The sequence below is a fragment of the Cyprinus carpio genome, chromosome A15 (genome assembly GCF_018340385.1).
Source record: "Cyprinus carpio isolate SPL01 chromosome A15, ASM1834038v1, whole genome shotgun sequence".
NCBI classification, from domain to species: Eukaryota; Metazoa; Chordata; class Actinopteri; order Cypriniformes; family Cyprinidae; genus Cyprinus; species Cyprinus carpio.
In genome coordinates, this window is record NC_056586.1 from 3,420,310 (window position 1) to 3,441,601 (window position 21,292).

The 21,292-nt window shown below is 35.3% G+C and overlaps 1 protein-coding gene across 1 annotated transcript; it reads right to left on the reverse strand.

Annotated features, from left to right (window-relative positions):
• Positions 1–353: 353 nt before the first annotated feature.
• Positions 354–12,356, reverse strand: LOC109075691 (E3 ubiquitin/ISG15 ligase TRIM25-like). Its single transcript, XM_042770770.1, has 7 exons — positions 12,191–12,356; positions 2,861–3,467; positions 2,476–2,571; positions 2,125–2,358; positions 1,901–2,051; positions 1,723–1,782; positions 354–1,432 (listed from the first exon to the last, which is right to left on the reverse strand). Exons 2-7 carry the CDS (start codon positions 3,461–3,463, stop codon positions 891–893), a joined length of 1,686 nt encoding a protein of 561 aa, XP_042626704.1. The 5' UTR covers positions 3,464–3,467; positions 12,191–12,356; the 3' UTR covers positions 354–890.
• Between the last annotated feature and the right edge of the window lie 8,936 nt (positions 12,357–21,292).

Below are 21,292 nucleotides of genomic sequence, written 5' to 3' on the forward strand. Positions count from 1 at the left end.
ATGGTTGTATGTTTAACAATGAACAATCATAATGACAAAAAAACAAAAAACAAACACAAAACAAATATAATGGGTTTGCATACATCATGAGATTATATACACAGAAAAAAAGCACAATGACAAGGTTAAAGATCATTGAATAATCATACTATTCATATAATCATAATGCATCAAAAATTGCATTTTTTATTGTTGTTTTTGTTATTTTGTATGCCTGAGGGACGAAAAAAAGTTTAAATTCAACAAGAAAAAGAGGAAAACAAAGGAGATTTAAGCCAGTTTTGCTTGTGGGTGGAGGGTTTTTTGAGTGATTTTGATTGTGGATGTATTTATTTTATAATGATTTTGGGTTTCCGTAATAAAAAATAACATCTTTTAAGGCTAAAACTGTGGGTCATATTAATAGGGTTAAAAATATAAAAACTTAAATCAACCTAAAATTTATTGGTTACACTACAATCACAAAATAAAAGGGCAGCTGTGTCTTCAACAAGACCACAAAATGAAATTTCATCAACATCAAAGCCCCCATAGACAGAAGCGTGGCCCCAGCTCAAAACAGTTTATGTCTATTTATGTCTCATTTAACACAAAATTGATCCAAGTTGATATGTCATTAAATTGTGATTAATCAGATTAATCAATCACCACATTGGGCATTTAATTAGTTTTACTAGCTAGGAATGTACTTAAGTGTTATGTTTGGTAGTCTATTAAACACGAACTACATGTGACCTAATCCATGTAAAGTAAATAAATCCAAAAATCAGAAACAAATACATTAAAATACTTTACTGTACTTCTGAGAATCAAACTGGAGGTAAATTTAATCAAAAAGACAAGACAACATGATTGAAATACAAATCTGTAGAGTTTCTATATTTGATGATTTAATTGGTCAGATGGCACAGTTTCACCACTGTCTGTCTATCAAATCCAAACACAGCATAGAGCGGCTGAGTGAATGTGGTCTGGACTCTGTGGATGAGGCTCATTGTGTCAGACACGCTATAGAAGGACAAAATCCCTGCACTGTGATCCACATACACTCCTATTCTACTGGACACCTGGGTTACAGGAAGGACAGTCTCAGTGTTATTGTGCCAGAATGAGCAGAAAGTGGGAGCGCAGTACAAACTCCAGGATTTGTCATTACGTCCAGCTGCACATTCAGGTCCACCTCCCTTCCTCTTGATGCTCTTATATGTCACTGCTATATCCACTCCTGACATCCCATCACCGCTCCACTCCACCTCCCAGTAACACTGTCCATTCACACTCTCTCTACACAATGCCTCGGTCCAAGAATCAAATCTGTCTGGATGATCAGGATAACACTGATGTGTGTCAGTGACAGTTATCACTGTGTTTCCTTCAGACAGATGGAGCCCGTAAAACAATGAGTTTGGATCCACAGTCAACAGACCCGAATCTGATGGAGAAAACTGCGTAATTATTCATGACCTTCCATGATTAAATTAACATTTTAACAGGATCTGTTTTAAAAGGGTCTAAATGTCTGTCTCTTTAAATAATAAAATCATCAATGAAACCTCAAAGCATTAAGTAGATTTTCATTGTGATGTGTGTCAGATGTGCACATGATTATTTAAAACACAGTAAAAATTTCAGTCTCAAAATCATTCCATTAATTTAGTGTAAAACAATCCATGAAAATTTAGTATAAAACAGTTAACACTAGACTGGATTTTTAGAACTCACACTGTAGAAACTCTTCTCTGGTCTGATATTCAGGAGTGCCAATGACCTGGACGGCTTTCACTACGGACATCAAAACACATGCATTTAAATTCTCATGTCAAGAGAAATGAAACATTCGGCTGTTTATATATTTAACAAATGGCACTGAACTCATTTCTGAGAATAAATCAATGTTTACCTGTTCTAGATATGTTTTCTATAGTCTCTGTGCAGAACTGCAGCAGTTTGTCTCTGAGTCGAGAGACAGACTCAACAATGTTGTCAAAAGAGAGATGAGAACTGACAGTGAAGCTGTCTGTAGACTCAGAGAAAGAGACAGGAGGCCAACTCTACAGACACAAACTCTCTGTTATTACAGAAGCTTGCTCTCTTTCCCGTCCTGCATTTAAAAAGATCTGTTACCTGAAGGAAATGAACATGATCCTGTGCTTCTGAAAACTGCTTCAGCTCAGTGTCTCTCCTCTTGAGATCATTGATCTCCTGCTCCAGTTCCTCTGCTCGTGCTTCAGCTCGACTCACTGCAGTTGTTTCCTGAACTCTGATCAGCTGCTTCACCTCAGATCGACGTTTCTGAATGGACCGGATGATTTCAGTAAAGATCCTCTCACTGTCCTCTGCTGCTGTCTGTGCAAAACACTGTAATAGGACACACATTACAATCATCACACAGTGGCTTCAGTGGGAGTATAAGAGCTCCAGCACTGGAGGAGAGTTCAAACTGAGACTCAAACTTATCTTCTCCTCCAAACTCACCTTATGAGATACCACACTCTCTCTCAGCTCCTGAAGAGCTTTCTCTTTCTGCTGGATTATTTTCTGAAATTGTCTCTGTTTCCCCTCCAAATGTCTCTGCAGAGAACAAAAACTGATTAAATCAACAATAAAAATAATAAATAAATCAACACTACCATTCAAAAGTGGGGGGTCTGTAATGTTTTTTTACTGTGTTTCAAACAAAGTCTCTTAAGCTCTTTAAAAACAGTATTGTGAAACATTATTACCATTTAAAAATAACAGTTTTATGTCAAAATGCAATTATGACAGTTTCTGTGATTTAAAGAGAAAAATCACATAACAAACAAAGAGAGAAACAACATTAACTATCTCTAATTAGTTCCAGTAGAGAGCAGTACCTTACCTGTTTCTCTGTCCTCGCTGCCGTAGTTGATACAGTGTCATGATTTTTGTGTTCATCCACCAAACACAGCACACAGATACACCGGTGATCAGTACGGCAGTAAACTTCCAGCATTTTATCATGTTGAGGGCACATCATCTCCTGCAGTCGTCCAGTGGCATCCATAAGATTGTGTCCTTTACCTCTGAAAAGATTATCATGCTGCTTGAGGTGATTTTGACAGTAAGAGCTTCGACACTCCAGACACGATTTCACTGCTTTCCGTTTAATTAAAGTGCAGGAATCACACTTTACATTCACAGATCCAGTGTGATGATGAAGTGTAGGAACAGGGGAAGGAGCAGCTTGGAGTCTCGTTTTCTTCAGTTTCTCCACCATTTCAGCAAACACCACATTCTTTCCTAAAACAGGTCTTGTTGTGAAGGTCTGTCTGCACTGAGGACAGCTGTAGATTCCCTTCCAATCCTCCTCGTCCCAGCAACCTGAGATGCATCCCTTACAGTAACTGTGTCCACAGGGAATCGTCACTGGATCCTTCAGTAGATCCAGACACACTGAACACATGAACTGATCCTCAGCCCATTTGATGCTGGCTTCTGCCATTTCACTGTATGAACACAGATAGAGAAACGTTCCTGATGACATAAACAGGTTTTTTTTTCTTTTTTTTTTTTTTTGGTTGTTGATTTGTGTATTTTTTTGTTTTAGTGTGTGTGGAAAAAAAAAGAGATTTTTTTGGCTTGTGTGAAGTGTGTTTTTGGATTTTGACCACTAAGTAGCGCTTTAACAACAAGTTATCAAACAAGCGCATCAAAGCACATTTTCTCAAATAGCCATCAGCTTTGCCTCACCGATGTGTTACATTTGACGGCTGCAGTCAGGGAAAATGAAAGAAAAACACTGTAGTTAAAATATTGAATATTCACAGATGAAAGTTTTGTACTTATGAAGTTATGTGCGTTTCTTAGAACGAATTCAAGCAGGATAAATGTCAAGCCTATGAGCCTGTGCTTATATTTTCTCTTAGTATTACACCATATTTTAGATTTGAAACATTTAATAGGTGTGCAGTATTATTTATATAATATGAATTAAGAGTTATATTATCCTAAAGAAGAGAGATTAGAGCGGCTAAAAGGACCTACTCTAAAAAGCTGGAAGACCAGTTTACTTCCAACGACTCAACTTCAGTATGGAAAGGACTGAGAGCCATTACCAACTACAAGACACCATCCCCCTGCACTGAGGCTAATCAACGACTTGCTAACGAGCTGAATGAGTTTTATTGTAGATTTGAAACAACCCACATCCATTCTGATCATCTCTCTACACAACCGTTAACACCTCCATCAATACCCCTCTCCCCACTTCCTGCTCTTCAAATCAGTGAGGATGATGTGCGCCAGGTCTTCAGGAAGAACAAAAGAAGAAAAGCACCAGGCCCAGATGGAGCCTGTCTGAGAACCTGTGCTGACCAATTGGCCCCCATCTTTTTACAGATCTTCAACAGATCTCTGGAGTTGTGTGAAGTGCCGTCCTGCTTCAAACGCTCCACCATCATCCCCGTTCCAAAGAAACCCAAGATAAAAGGACTTAACGACTACAGACCTGTGGCTCTAACGTCTGTCTTCATGAAGTCGTTTGAAAAACTGGTTCTGGCTTATCTGAAGGACATCACTGGACCCTTACTGGACCCCCTGCAGTTTGCTTACCGAGCAAAGAGGTCCGTGGATGATGCAATCAACTTGGGATTGCACTTCATCATGCAACATCTGGACAAAACAGGGACTTATGTGAGGATCCTGTTTGTGGACTTTAGTTTGGCTTTCAACACCATCATCCCAACAGCCCTCCAGACCAAACTGACCCAGCTCTCTGTTCCTAGCTCTGTCAGTGGATCACCAGCTTTCTGACAGATAGGCAACAGCTAGTGAGACTGGGGAAATTCATGTCAAACAGCTGCCCCCACCAGCACTGGTGCCCCTCAGGGATGTGTTCTCTCCCCACTGCTCTTCTCCCTCTACACCAACGACTGCACCTCCAAAGACCCATCCGTCAAGCTCCTAAAGTTTGCAGACGACATTACAGTCATCGGCCTCATCCAGGATGGTGACGAGTCTGCTTACAGACAAGAGGTTGAGCAGCTGGCTGTCTGTTGCAGTCTGAACAATCTGGAGCTGAACACTCTCAAAACAGTGGAGATGATTGTGGACTTCAGGAGAAACCCCCCTGCACTCCCCCCACTCACCATCATGAACAGCACTGTGGCTGCAGTGGAGTCATTCAGATTCCTGGGAACCACCATCTCTCAGGACCTGAAGTGGGACAATCACATTGACTCCATTGTTAAAAAGGCCCAACAAAGGTTGTACTTCCTTCGCCAGCTGAGGAAGTTTAACCTGCCACAGGAGATGCTGAAACAGTTCTACTCAGCCGTCATTGAGTCTGTCCTGTGTACTTCAATAACTGTCTGGTTTGGTTCAGCTACAAAATCAGACATCAGAAGACTACAGAGAACGGGTTCGGACTGCTGAAAGAATTATTGGTGCTCCCCTGCCCACCCTTCAAGAACTGTATACATCCAGAGTGAGGAAAAGGGCTCAGAAAATCACTCTGGATCCCTCTCATCCAAGTTACCCCCTTTTTCAATTTTTGCCATCTGGCCAGCGCTTCAGAGCCGCAAATACCAGGACAGTCAGGCACAAGAACAGTTTCTTCCCCCAGGCAATCTACCTCATGAACCGTTAAATGTTCCCCACTTATGCAAAAATGTGCATTATTCTTATATTTATTTGTTACCCCTCCATCCTAGAACATTTCTGCATCTTAATTTATTCTAATCCATTGTCATCTATAGCACAACTGTTCATACAATTTATTTATTTGCAATTTGTTTTTTGTTTTTTTTGTGTGTTGTTTTTTTTGTGTAGTTTTGGTTTATTTCATTATATATGATTCCTTGTATGCGTAAGCATACTTGGCAATAAAGCTCTTTCTGATTCTGATTCTGATTCTGAAATGGTGGTTTACTTTGCATCGGAGCATTAAAAGTGGTAGCCTATTTTAGTGAGCTAGGCTACATGGATTTATATGCAAAATGTCAATATTCTTACATATATGGCCTATATTTGTCACAAATACATTTTTAATTTATATTTTAAAATTCCTTTAATAAAACAGCATGGATTTTTGTCACGCACTACTTTGTTATTTGTTTCCTGTCCTTTATTTTGACAGATAAGTTCTTGGGAAAAAGATATCTGTCTGTACACTGATTAAGAAATTGTTGTGTGTTTTATAAATTATTTCCTTTATTTTAGTAAAGCTTCAGGCACTGTATAATCTCGCTCCCATTATTTAGGCCTAATTAAAACAAGAAACTAATAAATTAAACCTGCACGATTTAGCTAAATCCTTGAAACTCTAAAGAATGGACGGATTAATAAAACGTCCTCACATTTAAACTCCAGTTCTCTCATTATAATCAACAAAATGCACACAATGTAAAAAAGAGCTTCATTAATTGACAACTTAAGTGATTTTAAAGGGAGCCTTCTTTACTTGCTTTCATACAATTTTAAATGCAGCCGCATTTAAATGCAGTTGTGTATCATATTCCTTAAAACATCAGAGTGCAAGATTTGCGTGGCGAGCATTGATGCTGAGTGCGACGCACAACATTTATTCTTATGTGTCTACATATTTTATCTTCATTACAAATCTTGTTTGTTATAATTTTGGATAATTGCATGTGAAAAATTATTTACTTTGTAATGCACATGCAAAATGTGAAACTTGCATCTTATTCGCAGTCTATAGCATTTTATAATTATTTGTACAATAATATTTAACTTAACCTGCTTTGTATCTTTATTATTTAATGCAAAAGAGATTTATTAAAACAAGCTTATAAGAGACATGCATCCATTTAATCTTGATCAAGAACAACTAATGATCAACGATTTTGAGAGACATCAGCCATTAGATCATGTTAAAACGTCAAATAGCCTTCAATTTACAGGTTATAACTGCATCTGTCTCAGTTGTAAACTTGTGAAGATTACGGATCCCGTACTGTAACCAAAAAGAAATGTGCTCTATTATTTTTCATATTCAAGTGTTTGTGCGAAAATTATTAACACGCATACAAGACAGGGAGGCGCCCTCTCGATCACTTGAATTTTTTCCTGATAATGAAATAACTTAAATTTAGGGTGCCTCACATACATGAGAAATCTACAGAAAGCTTGAAATGTCTACTTTTAAACAAGCCAATTCAAAACAAAAGCAAATACTCCCTGATTATGTGCATCCTGTGGGGATGAGAGTCAGCACTGTGAATTTCATCTTGCAGCCGACAAGAAAACATTAGTTTATTAATAAATAATTAAAATGTCTCCTTTTTCACAATTATTAGGCTACTTCTGCCTGTGCTTTGTGGCAAACTTAATGCGTGTGCTTGAGCGCAGAATATAATAAGGCTCATTATTGATTAGACTGTGTTAATTTAATATAAATGTGCGATTAGTTGAATAATGACTTAAATGAATGACTAGGCTACTAGTAACTAGAAAAATCTTACGTGGGGGAGACCTATTAAATACCCTCTAGACATCTCTGTTAAAGTTAAACAAATACATTAAGAACAAATGTTTTTGTCTCTGGCAGATATGGTTTCTTTTGGCAGTTTCTTTATCTCTCTCTCAGAAGCGCCTCATCTGTCCTGAGAAAAAAAACTCATTATATTGTAATGTTTGCAGTTGCAAAAATGACAAAAACCAAACCAAACAATGCATTTGCCCTACTTTGCCTAAACCTGCTCTGCAAGTTTGAAAGCCTCATAAGACACTGTCCATATAAAGAGCAAGAGAATAACACCTTTATTTCAACCCCCACAAGCTATACAGAACTACCCCCAAAACCCCAACACCCTCCAGCTGAACTGAATTCGGTCTGTTTTTTGGCTGCAAGGAATGGTGTGTTGTCATGTTACTGGGTTGAAAATTTGCTGCCTGCACTCATAGCAGCCGTACTCTTTTTATTTATTATTTTCTCGCAGCCCATATTATTATTTTCACCAGACCATAATAATAACAAATTCTCAATTGATAATTAATCATTCTTTTTGCGAAAATCATTGTTATTTGTGAACGTAGGCATTTGAGGAGGGCTTTAAGACCAAGCGGAATCCTCTGCCAGCTACTCCCGCTTCACAGCGAGCGTGACTCGTGCTAACTGCACCCAGGTTCACCAGCGTTCCGATTTTACAAAATCAGTTTGGGCGAATGCAACTTATTGATCATGAGCCCAACATTTAGCAAGGCAGGAAAACATTCAGTCTACCTGAAGGAAGACCTATTTCATTGTAAGTTAATGCTGTTAAATAGAGAGTTAGTGTAGAACTAGTGTAGGCTATTCTTAAACTTGGACCTCATTATATTGAAGTACAAATCCAAACACCAGAAGCAAGGCTATATGGTTGAAATAATATTTTAGTTTAAAACTTTAAGTGCCATTGTTTAAAAAATGCTTTATTGACTAACATTTCATAGACCTTCAGTTGTTATGCTTTAAAATTCCATGCCATTTGTAATTTCACAGCATTTTCACCTCCTAAATTACCCTTGTAAAGTCACAATTCTATAATGGTAAAATTTACTCAGACCGATGGCATTTTTGTATGACAAATTTTTTTTTTTTTTTTTTTTTTTAATAATTGTACATAAATGGGTGAAGCAAAACAAATATGATTATTTCTGATAACTTTTTAACTGCAGGCAGATATAGACCTACATTATTGTATATTACAAATATTTGGATCGTCCCTTATTTTCTACAAGAATAAACACTTATTTTCTATAAGAATAAACACTATTTTCTTAAAGAATAAAAGAGAAAGAATCACAATTAGCCCTTATTTTCCATTTCTGAAGTTAATTGGCAACCCTAATGATAATGTCATTATCTTTTGACTCCCCTGACAGTGGCACCTTCCTCAAAAAACAAAAACCTCAGTTGTAGGAGATATGCGAGCGAATAATAGATTTAAAAAAGAAAAAAGTGGGTACTTGTTTACCAAAATGTAAAACGAATACAGCTCATTATCACACTGTAAAAAATGATATGATGAAAAGTCATGATAACATATTTTTAAGTTAGGCTACTTTAATTCATAGAAATAATTTAAGCAATTTAAAGCTTTTTTATACTAGATTCAACTTGAATCTCAATACTGTTAAACTGACTTTAAAATCTCAAGGAGTTTATGAGTTGAAACGTCACGTAAAATGTCACAGTGCATGTTAAATAACCTAAATGAACTTGTATCTTGTATAGTATTGTCATGAATCTGGTCTATGAACTTTCGTTCACTCACCACAAGAGGTCACCTGCTTTCTACAGGGACTCTTGCACCATACCCACTGTTGCACTTCACCCAGGACTACAGTTCCCATCATCCATTGCACTGATTACACGCACACAGCTGAATCCAATCAGCATTCACTATATAACACTCACTCAGATCACTTCCAGAATGCAGAGTATTGTTTAGCCTAGCTACCTTACCAAGCCCATTTCCCCATTTCCCCATTTCCCCATTTCCCCATTTCCCCATTTCCCCATTTCCCCATTTCCCCATTTCCCAGTCTTGTTCCTCGCCTTGTTGCCTTGATCTTTTGCCTGTTTTTGGATTTTTTTGTTTCTTAAAGTAATTTTCAGATGCAATGGATAAAAAAAACTGGATAAAAACATACACAAAATGTGTAAATAATTAACAACATAGCCTAGATTAGGCCCAGACTCTGTTGCTAAGTATACTATAATTTAAATTTGTTAACCCACAGTAATACATTTTTACAACCGATTAATCGCCTATTTTTGTTTGCTGCATGTTTTTTAAAAACACGCTAAAAATAAATTACGTTTTTGAGAGGAAAACAATATATAAGTCATGTATAAGTCACATTTTATTACATTCAGAAATAATAACGGCAGGCCTGATAAGGTTATAATGTACCAACAGGATATTTTTAGTTCTCCTCACTTTACAACAAATCCTTTAAATTTCAATTGAGGTTTGTATGATGAGCATATGATGACCTACAGTTCCTTCAAAAGAAGCAAATTAATAAAAGTCAAGGGTCAAGAGCACAATTAAAGCTAATGCTGATCTCCATTATGGTGACTTTAAACAAAACATTTTCAACAAGAGGCCAACATCTAAACCTCTGTTAATTCTCAATAAGAACTTCTGTAGACATCTAACGGAAATAAAGTCAATCTGGGGTGCGTTTCCCAAAACCATAGTTGCTAACTTAGTCGGTTGGCAATGGGAAATTGCATTGCAACCAACAAAGTTGCTAAGTTAGTTAGCAACTATGGTTTTGGGAAATGCACCCCTGGGTAGTTATAATTGAAGCTGGTAATGCTGTCTGTGGAGTTGTTTAATCAGATCTTGAGAGATTTAATGTCTTTTATCTTCAGTTCATCTAAGGCTGTGGCTGAAGAAAGTTGTAGTTTGTGTTTTTATTTCTCTTTCTTTCAGTGCATGTTCACAGCAGGTGTTTGAATGATTGAAAGAATGTTTCAGGAACATCATACTAACCTAAATTCATACTGAAAGTTTAAAAAAATGCTATATATCCAAATGCAGAAGCTGAGTGAAAAAACTTACAGAATAATTTCCAGGGCCATAGCTGGGGTTTGCAAGGCCCCGGTGCAGGTTGTACCAGTGGGCCCTGTTTAAAATTGTTTAATTTGTATGTTCATTCTATTCTTTTATTTGTGCTATTTACACATTGTTTAAGTTTTTTCAGGTTTGTAGATGTCCAGATACAGAAACCGAATAATCACATTTTTTAATAACAATTAAATATACAGTCATACCAAAATTTATTTTGACACTTTCCACATTTCTTACATTATCACAGTTTATTTGCTATAGTTTAGAAAATGGTAATTAAATATGACAAGAACTCAGAGTTCTGATATTTAATACAATCTACCAAAAATTCAGACAACTGTTAGTATGACAATATTTACACAACTGTCAATACTTTGTTGGCCAATTACCAAGCAATGCTTAATTTTGTTCAGTCTGTGATGTAAAAAGGTCACATTAGCGATTAAAGAAAAGACACTTAAGCAAAACATGGTCAAGTCAAAGTGTCTGAATAATTGTTGGTCCCAATTTTTTTTTATTTAATCCATTTTACTGGTAGTCCATATGAAGAATTTTTGGGTATGTCACAGTTTACTTTATCTTGCTATCCTCACTTACATGTATATATAAATATAAATAAAACATTTCTGTCCCTCTCACTTCTGAAATGATGGCTACGCCACTGTTGATCTTCTTTCTTTCATTTCTTGGCTTGACATTACAGCAGCTAGTAAATTAGGTGCGGTCACTTTAAGAGACAACCACCCATTATTATGACACACATCCGATTTCTTTCTCCACTGTTTACTTTCACTTAAGACATAACCAACTTTTTTACTCTTCAAGACGGGTATTTTGACATAATTTTGTATGTATTTATCGGTACAAGAGCAAGAAGAGGCAAATTCAAGCGCTTTGAGACGTCTCTCTTTGTGCACCCTGTTTTAATAATTACTATTACATAACGTTATTAATTGTGATTGCATTTAACAATAATATTTTCCAAAACAAACAAGCACTATGTAGAAAAATGTTTAATGAAGTCGTACAAGCACTAAACTTTCTGCAGGGGTTTGAAAATGTGATTGGAAGGAAATGTGGTGGAGTAAATATATGCTCATTATGTTCCAGTAGAAGTTACTGTAACGACATAATAATGTGTTATTGTATGCTAATACCCTGCAACAGTGCCAGACAATTTTAAAGCGCACTTGGTTCGGGAAATATTTTTTTTAAAAGTTTTTGTTAAAGAGTTGAACCAAACCAACCAGCAAAATAGAAAAAAAGAAAAACACTGCTAAGTTTAAGGGAAAGAACTACAATCCCCATGAAGCATTGTGAATGACAATCAAAATAAAACTAATAGATTAATATGATTATATTGATTTCAAGCTGATATATATAAAGTCAATTTAACTTAACGCTTACATTTAAGCAGCCTGCTATATCTGATCAGTGTTCCCCTAAGCTTCTAAATATAAATAACTCTGCAGAAATGCAGCTTTGAAGAGCCTATTAGTTTTATTAGTGACAAAAAAGGCTACTGACAACAAGCTGGCAATACAAGCATCTATTCTAGAGTTAGCCTATGTTATAATAACTGAAGCAGGTGTTTACTTTCGATTTGATGGATTCAGCAATTTCCTGAACTAATTATCTGCTCTCACCTGTCGGAAGAAATCACAAACACTTTGAGTGTTTCGTTTGACTCTTCAGTTGAATGATGGACAAATGCTCCGTCGATCGATCTGAAGGTTGGATATTTGTGTAATTTCCAGCGCTGCTGATTGTTAAATAGAGATTGTGAAATCAGACAAGTTCTGCTTTCCGAGTCACCTGATCTTATACATCAAATGAAAAACACAATTCAGAAAAGGAAAACCAAAAGCTTGTGCTTCCTAACTTGCTGATACGAGGTGTAGCCCGTTAATGTGCAATATCATCTGTTTTAAATGACATCTGACATGAGCCTACACAGCAAAAAATCCAGAGTGAAATCAACTCTGCTGGGAGTACATGTGAGACCACACTCAAGAGTGTGAAAGTGTTAAAATAGTAGTGTTAAATTAACACTGAAGCAGAGTTAAAGTTAATGAGATAATTAAGTGATTAACTGAGTGATGATTGACCATTATTGACGAGACCTGATGTTAACAAGCAGAATCAACAAAGACAAAAATCTAATTTTTTTATGTCACCATTATAGTGGTCAGTGTTTGCTTTAGTTGGGCTCTTGACCCTTACGTTTTTAAAATTAGATTTGGTTTGGCTGTTATAACTCAGTTGTAATAGAGAGACGAGCAAAAATAAAAACATGATTATGTGATATTAGTTATGTTTTTACATAATAATTATTTGACCTGAATCACCAAACTTGTTTAATGCCTAAAACATAAAGGACGTTACTAAGACAATTCAGGTAATAATTTATTCATGCCGCAGTGCATCAATGGGAGTCATGGATGAATTTTGATAGGTGGCACCCAGAATGCACTGCAACACAAGTCTCCTGCAACATGCTTTTTTTGATTGTCACCGTCGTTGAGGTTCACAAGTTGATTCTTGATGTTTGCATGTCTAAATGAAAGACTCTTTTGAAAGATTTTTGAACAAACAACTTTTAAGAAATTCCACAGATTGTATTTAAAATGCTGGTAATCCTATGCTCAGGAATCATTTGGCCGCAATAATCAACAATGAAAGCTTAACTCAGTGATTCAGGAAAACCAATATTTTTTGTTTGCCCGTCTGTTTTATAACTCCATTACAACAGACAAGCAAAATCTGACTTTAAAATATTAAGGGTCAAGAGCCCAACTAAAGCAAACACTGACCACTATAATGGTGACATTAAAATAGTGATTTTCGTCTTTGTTGATTCTGCTCGTTAACATCAGTTCTCATCAATAATGGTCAATCATCACTCAATTAATCACTTAATTATCTCATTAACTTTAACTCTGATTCAGTGTTAATTTAACACTCATATTTTAACACTTTCACACTCTTGAGTGTGGTCTCACATGTACTCCCAGCAGAGTTAATTTCACTCTGGATTTTTTGCTGTGTACATGAGAAATACGAAATGTGTTTATTTTCTTATGGGGAGTTTAAGATACGATCTTCCTGAAGGGTTCAGGAACAGGTGACTCCTGCCGGCTGAGATGTTAGAGATGTCTTCAGCTTGTGCCAGAGAAAATCATGCTCGCAATATTCAGTAAATATGTACTCATTCGTATATTATAACCATGCAGTAAAATCTGAAGTGTGAATGATGAATAAGTTTTTATTATACATGCCTACGTATATAAATAAGCAAACAAACGAAATTCTTCTTGTCTTTCACTAGAGCTGTTTTTACAGGAGGCTCTTGTGTTAATTTGTGCTGTGCTGTGTTTTTTCGCCACTGGATGGCGCTTGTGTTCAGTGTTGTGTTTCTGTCCTCTACGCTAGATGGCGCTGCTGTAAATTATCTTCTCTTTTGAATGAATTGTCAGGTGTTTCTTCAGGTATGAAGCCCACAGAAACATTTTGCTGCATTGATCACATGCGTAAAGCTTCTCTCTTGTGTGAATCCTCATGTGAACAGTAAGGTATGCGATGATTGTGTGAAACTCATACGTGTACGTCTTTCCTCCAGTGTGGATCTTCATGTGGCCTGTAAGATGTGGTTTCTGTGTGAAGCTCTTCGCATACTGATCGCATGTGAATGTTTTTTTCTCCATAATGAACTCTCAAGTGAACATCAAGATTGCGTTTGCTCAAGGAACTCTTTCCACACTGAGTGCAGGTGAAAGATTTCTTGGCTCTTCTTTTCTTTAAAAATGAATTTGTAGGTTTTTCTCCAGGTTTGTCATGATCTTTCTCTTCCACTTCACTCAGTTCTTCACTCTCCTCGTTCTCTTCCATCCGGGCTGAGTTGAAAGGGAAAAAGGGTTGAAATTTATTTTCAGTACATCAAAATTCAAACAGAGAAATATGAAGTGAAAGGACATAAAAGTGAGCACTGATGTAACACTATGAAATATTATAATGATTTTGATGCCTTTTAATAATTAATTATACGTCCCTGAAACTTTCCATGAATGAGATACATTGCTTTTCTAGATATTTTTAAAACATTATAAGCAGTGTGCAAAGTAATTTAATTGCAATAAGGTATTCATCCGACTAATGATTAGTTAGAGGCAGTGTTGGGGAGTAACTAGTTACATGTAATGGGGTTATGTAATTTAATTACAAAATAAATTTTTCTAATCAGTTACATTTACTGAGAAAAAATGTGTTATTGAATTACAGTTACTTATGAAAATGTTAAAGATTACAAAGGAGGTTACATCTGAATATTTTCACACACACCCTCAGACAGATTTAATTGATTTCTTTCTCAAAATGCACTGACTGCTCTAAAATATGAGACACCAATGTTTTAGGACTTTAGGACACAGAATAGGAAATGTTTATACGATAAGTTTTATTTCCTATTCGGGTTTATGTATATGTTTTTTTTTTTTTTTTTATTGTTGGATGTCTGTGTTTCCTGTCATAGCTATTCAAAGATTTGATTTCAAAAACAGTATCATAGCTATTAAACTATTTCTTATGATTTTAAATCTGTTTTTAACCTCAGAATGATCTCAAAGTAAAAAGTGGTGCTAAAAATTTTATTTATGGTTGGTGTGCTTTGATTTTATATTTTTATTATTTTAATTTTAGTGATGAAGGATTTTGAGAAAACCGAGCTACAACTATGAAATATGCCGTCCCATGCTTTCTATTATAACCCCTAAAATTCCAGGGTCACAGTCATTCAAAGAAAGAGCAGAAAACGGTTGCAGTAGCTAGTAAATTCCCCACATTTCTCTTGGGAGTGACATTTGATAATCAGGCATTGAAATAGGGTCTCTTTTGCAAGAACCGATAAGAGCTGAAGAGAACGGAGAGAAGATCTGCTGACTCAGAACGAAAGAGAAGTGGAACAAGTGGAAAATAAGAAAAGGTTTTAGGCTGATTCTGATAAAAGTGAAAGGATGATGCACTATTTCATGTTGTGTTCATGGAACCACGGTGAATTTTGTCTTCTTTGTTTGAAACTCACTTTGTAATTGTTCTTACATGTTCAGTGTTAAGAAATAGAACTGATTGTAATGGATGATGAACAAATATTGAAAGATGTGCACTGTAATGAATATAAGCATTATTTTGCTGGGGGAAAAACAATCAGAGTGAGTCGATTGTTAAAATTGCTGTCGAATGTTAATTACAAAATAAATGTAACTAATCAGTTACATTTGGTGAGAAAAAATGTGTTATTGAATTACAGTTACTTATGAAAATGTTAAAGATTACAAAGGAGGTTACATCTGAATATTTTCACACACACACTGTAAAACCTCACTGTAAAACCTGACAAGTCACAGTAACTCAAACCGTTTGAGTAAACAGATATCCTTAAAAACCTGACAAGTTAGGTTTACTCAAACCGTTTGAGGCAAATTGATTGCCTTAAACCATTTTAAGTTTTAAAACTAACACACTGTAAAAACCCGACAAGTAACTTAACCCAAACCTTTTTGTGTAAACAATATCCTTAAAAACATGACAAGTTATGTTAACTCAAACCGTTTGAGGGAAACCGATTGCCTTAAAACCATTTAAGTTTTAAAAAACTTAACAGTTATGAGTACTCTGAACTTAATTCAGTTGAGTTCACTGAAAGAAGATATACATTGCAATTAAGTAATTAAGTGGATTAATTGAGTGATAATTGAGCATTAGTGATGAACACCTGCTGTTAACAAACAGAATTACTGAAGAAAAGAGAGAAAGGAAACTACAACTGACTTCAGACACAGCCTCACTAAAACCTGACAAGTTATGTTAACTCAAACCGTTTGAGGAAAACCGATTGCCTTAAACCATTTAAGTTTTAAAACTAATTGTTATGAGTACTCTGAACTTAATTCAGTTGAGTTCACTGAAAGAAGATATACATTGCAATTAAATAATTAAGTGATTAATTGAGTGATAATGCTGGTGAATTAGTGATGAACACCTGCTGTTAACAAACAGGCAATTACTGAAGAAAAAGAGAAACACAAGAACTACAACTGACTTCAGACACAGCCTTAGATAAAATAAACTGAAAAAATAAAATACATTAAATCTCTCAGATCTGATTAAACAACCCCACAAACAGCATCACCAGCTCCACTTATTAATAACCAGACTGACTTTATTTCTGTCAGACGTCTACAGAAGATCTGATTGAAAATTAACTAAGGTTTTAGATGTTGATTTATTGTTTTATTTGAAGTAACCATGTTAGAGATCAGTGTTTGCTTTAGTTGGGCTCTTGACCCTTGATTTCTGTCTTAGTTTTTTCTCTGGCTGTTGTAACCATTTCTTGTTGTAACTCAAAAGCCCAGAGAAAATATCATCAGGTGTTATACATACACTCACACTCTTAGAAGCTGCTTTTATCCAAAGCAACTTACAGTGCATTCAGGTTAGCATTTTTTTTTTTACCTAACTTTTACCTAGATGTTGGTTGTTATACTGTATATTAGTGATGATAATCATTGATTATTGAACTGTTTTGGAGTTTAATCTTTGATGAAATAGGTGTTGTGTAATTAGCTGGGATTGATTACAGCAAAAGTGATTCTAAGAGCCAGTGGTTCTGTGATAATCAGTTAATATAAAAGAACTTTCCACAGTTTTTGGTTTTTCTGTGGTGTCACTTAGTCACACACAGACATCAATAATCAGCATATGAACCTCAACAATGGTGACCATAAAAAAAAAAAAAAAAAAAATGCAGCAGAGCATGCTGGGAGCCATGGATGGGTTTTGTACTACAATAGTACCCAGCATGCATTGCAGCATGTTTTTTTTTTTTTTTCGTAACCATTGTTGAGGTTCATATTCTGATTATTGATGTCTGTGTGTGACTAATTAACACCATAGAAAACAAAAACTGTTTTGGAAAGTCTTTTATATTAACTGATTATGGAAGAACCACTGACTTTTTTGAATGGCTTTCATTGTAATCAAACTGAAGTAACTATAGAACACCTATTTAGTAAGATTTTGAACAGCTCCATAATTGATGATTTATCATCACCAATATGGCTGTATAACAACCAATACCTGATCATACCATTTTTCTCTGGGTTTTTTGTGTTATAACAAACATGTTTCTAAAAAACACATGGTTACAACGCCCAAAAAATAAAATAAACTAAGACAGAAATCAAGGGTCAAGAGCCCAACTAAAGCAAACACTGATCTCTAACATGGTTACTTCAAATGAAACAATAAATCAACATCTAAACCTTAGTTAATTCTCAATAAGATCTTCTGTAGACGTCTGACAGAAATAAAGTCAGTCTGGTTATTAATAAGTGGAGCTGGTGATTCTATAACAGAAGCTCTATATTTAATATTTTATTATTAGTCAGCACTTAATTAATCACTTCAATTACATAATTGCAAAGTTTTAAAACTTACATGGTTTAAGTAAAGCAATCTGTTTTATCCAAACGGTTTGGAGTTACTGTGACACTTTAAAATTGTCAGGTTTTACAGTGCTCTGACAAGTAACTTAACTCAAACCGTTTGAGTAAACAGATATCCTATCAAAACCTGACAAGTTAGGTTTACTCAACCGTTGAGAGGAAACTTAAAATGACGATTGCCTTAAACATTTAAGTTTTAAAACGGAACACACTGTAAAACCCGACAAGTATAGTACTCAAAACCTTTTGTGTAAACAAATATCCTTAAAAACATGACAAACGTGGGTTTAACTCAAACCGTTTGAGGAAACCGATTGCCTTAAAACATTTAAGTTTTTTAAAACTTAATAGTTTGTGAGTACTCTGAACTTAATTCAGTTGAGTTCACTGAAAGAATATACATTGCAATTAAGTAATTAAGTGATTTAATTTGAGTGATAATTCAGCATTAGTGATGACCCCTGCTGTTAACAAACAGAATTACTGAAGAAAAGAGAGAAAGGAACTACAACTGACTTCAGACACAGCCCCCACTAAAACCTGACAAGTTATGTTAACACAAAAACTGTTTGAGGAAACCGATTGCCCTTAAACCATTTAAGTTTTAAAACTAATAGTTGTGAGTACTCTGAACTTAATTCAGTTGAGTTCTCTGAAAGAAGATAATACATTGCAATTAAATAATTGATTATTGAGTGATAATTGTGAATTAGTGATGAACAGCCTGCTGTTAACAAACAGAATTACTGAGAAAAAGAGAAACACAAGAACTACAACTGACTTCAGACACAGCCTTAGACAAAACAAACTGAAATAAAATACATTAAATCTCTCAAGATCTGATTAAACAACCCCACAAACAGCATCACCAGCTCCACTTATTAATAACCAGACTGACTTTATTTCTGTCAGACGTCTACAGAAGATCTTGAGGATTGAGAATTAACTAGGTTTAGATGTTGATTTATTGTTTCATTTGAAGTAACCATGTTAGAGACCAGTGTTTGCTTTAGTTGGGCTCTTGACCCTTGACTTCTGTCTTAGTTTTTTCTTTGGCTGTTGTAACCCAAAAGCCCAGAGAAAATATCATCAGATGTTATACACACACACTCTTAGAAACTGCTTTTCCAAATCCACTTTAAAGTGCTTCTCGTAAACACCTTACAGTGCATTCAGGTTAGCATTTTTTTTTTAATCTAACCTGTACCTAGATGTTGGTTGTTATATGTATAGTTTGGTGATGATGATAATCATGATTATTGAACTGTTTGGAGTCTAATCTCTGATGAAATAGGTTTGTGTAATTAGTTGGATTGAATAACAGTAAAAGTGATCTCACAGAGCCAGATCCAGGTGGTTTCCGCATGATAATCAGGTTAATATACAATAACTTTTCACAAAACAGTTTGGTATTTCTGCTGGTGTCACTGTAGTCACACACAGACATCAATAATCAGCATATGAACCTCAACAATGGTGACCATCAAAAAAAAAAAAAAAAAAAAAAAAAAAAAAACAATGCAGTAGAGCATGCTGGGAGCCATGGATGGGTTTTGTACTACAATAGTACCCAGCATGCATTGCAGCATGTTTTTTTTTTTTTTTTTTTTTTTTTTTTCGTAACCATTGTTGAGGTTCATATTCTGATTATTAATGTCTGTGTGTGACTAACTGACATCATAGAAGACTAAACTGTTTGGAAAGTTTTTTATATTAACTGATTATGAAAGAAACACTGATTTTTTGAATGGCTTTCGTTGTAATCAATTGAACTAACTAGGGAGCACCTGTTTAGTAAGATTTTGAACTCTGAACAGCTTCATAATTGATGATTATCATCACCAATATGCTGTATAACAAACAATACCTGATCATATTTTTTCTGGGGTTTTTGAGTTATAACAAACATGTTTCAAAAACACATGGTTACAACGCCCAAAAACAATAAAATAATGTAAGACAGAAATCAAGGGTCAAGAGCCCAACTAAAGCAAAACACTGATCTCTAACATGGTTACTTCAAATGAAACAATAAATCAACATCTAAACCTTAGTTAATTCTCAATAAGATCTTCTGTAGACGTCTGACAGGAAATAAAGTCAGTCTGGTTATTATAAGTTGAGCTGGTGATTCTGTTTTGTTAACAGCAGACACTGTTCATCACTAATGCTCAATCAGCACTTAATTAATCACTTGATTACATAATTGCAAAGTTTTAAAAACTTAAATGGTTTAAGTAAAGGCAATCTGTTTACTCAAACGGTTTGAGTTACTGTGACTTGTCAGGTTTTACAGTGCACCCTCAGACAGATTTAATTGATTTTTTTCTCAAAATGCACTGACTGCTCTAAATTATTCAACTGAATTAAGTTCAGAGTACTCATAACTGTTAAGTTTTAAAACTTAAATGGTTTAAGGCAATCGGTTTCCTCAAACGGTTTGAGTTAAGTTATACTGCACTGTAAAACCCGACAAGTAACTTAACTCAAACCGTTTGAGTAAACACTTAATATCCATTTAAACCATTTAAGTTTTAAAACTAACACACTGTAAACTCGACAAGTAACGTAGACTCAAACCTTTTGTATAACACAAATATCATTAAAAACATGACAAGTTAGGGTTTACTCAATATCTCGTTTGAGAAAACCGAATTGCCTTAAACCATTTAAGTTCTAAAACTAATAGTTGTGAGTACTCTGAACTTAATTCAGTTGAGTTCACTGAAAGAAAACAAACACTACAATAATCACTCAATATAAATAATTTTCCAAACAGTTTGGATTTCTATGGTGTCACTTAGTCACACACAGACATCAATAATCAGCATATGAACCTCAACAATGGTGACCATAAAAAAAAAAAAAAAAAAAAAAAACAATGCAGCAGAGCATGCTGGGAGCCATGGATGAGTTTTGTACTACAATAGTACCCAGCATGCATTGCAGCATGTTTTTTTCCGTAACCATTGTTAAGGTTCATATTCGGATTATTGATGTCTGTGTGTGACTAATTGACATCATAGAAGACCAAACTGTTTAGAAAGTCTTTTATATTAACTGATTATGAAACAACTACTGACTTTTTGAATATCTTTCAATGTAATCAACTGAACCGACTATAGAACACCTATTTAGTAAGATCTCCAAGTAGATATAATGCAGGCGCGGAGATCTCCAAAAGTGGGCGTTGAACTCCAAAATTGCCCCCAACCTCCAAAATGGGGTGGGGTCTCCTCGCGCAAAGAC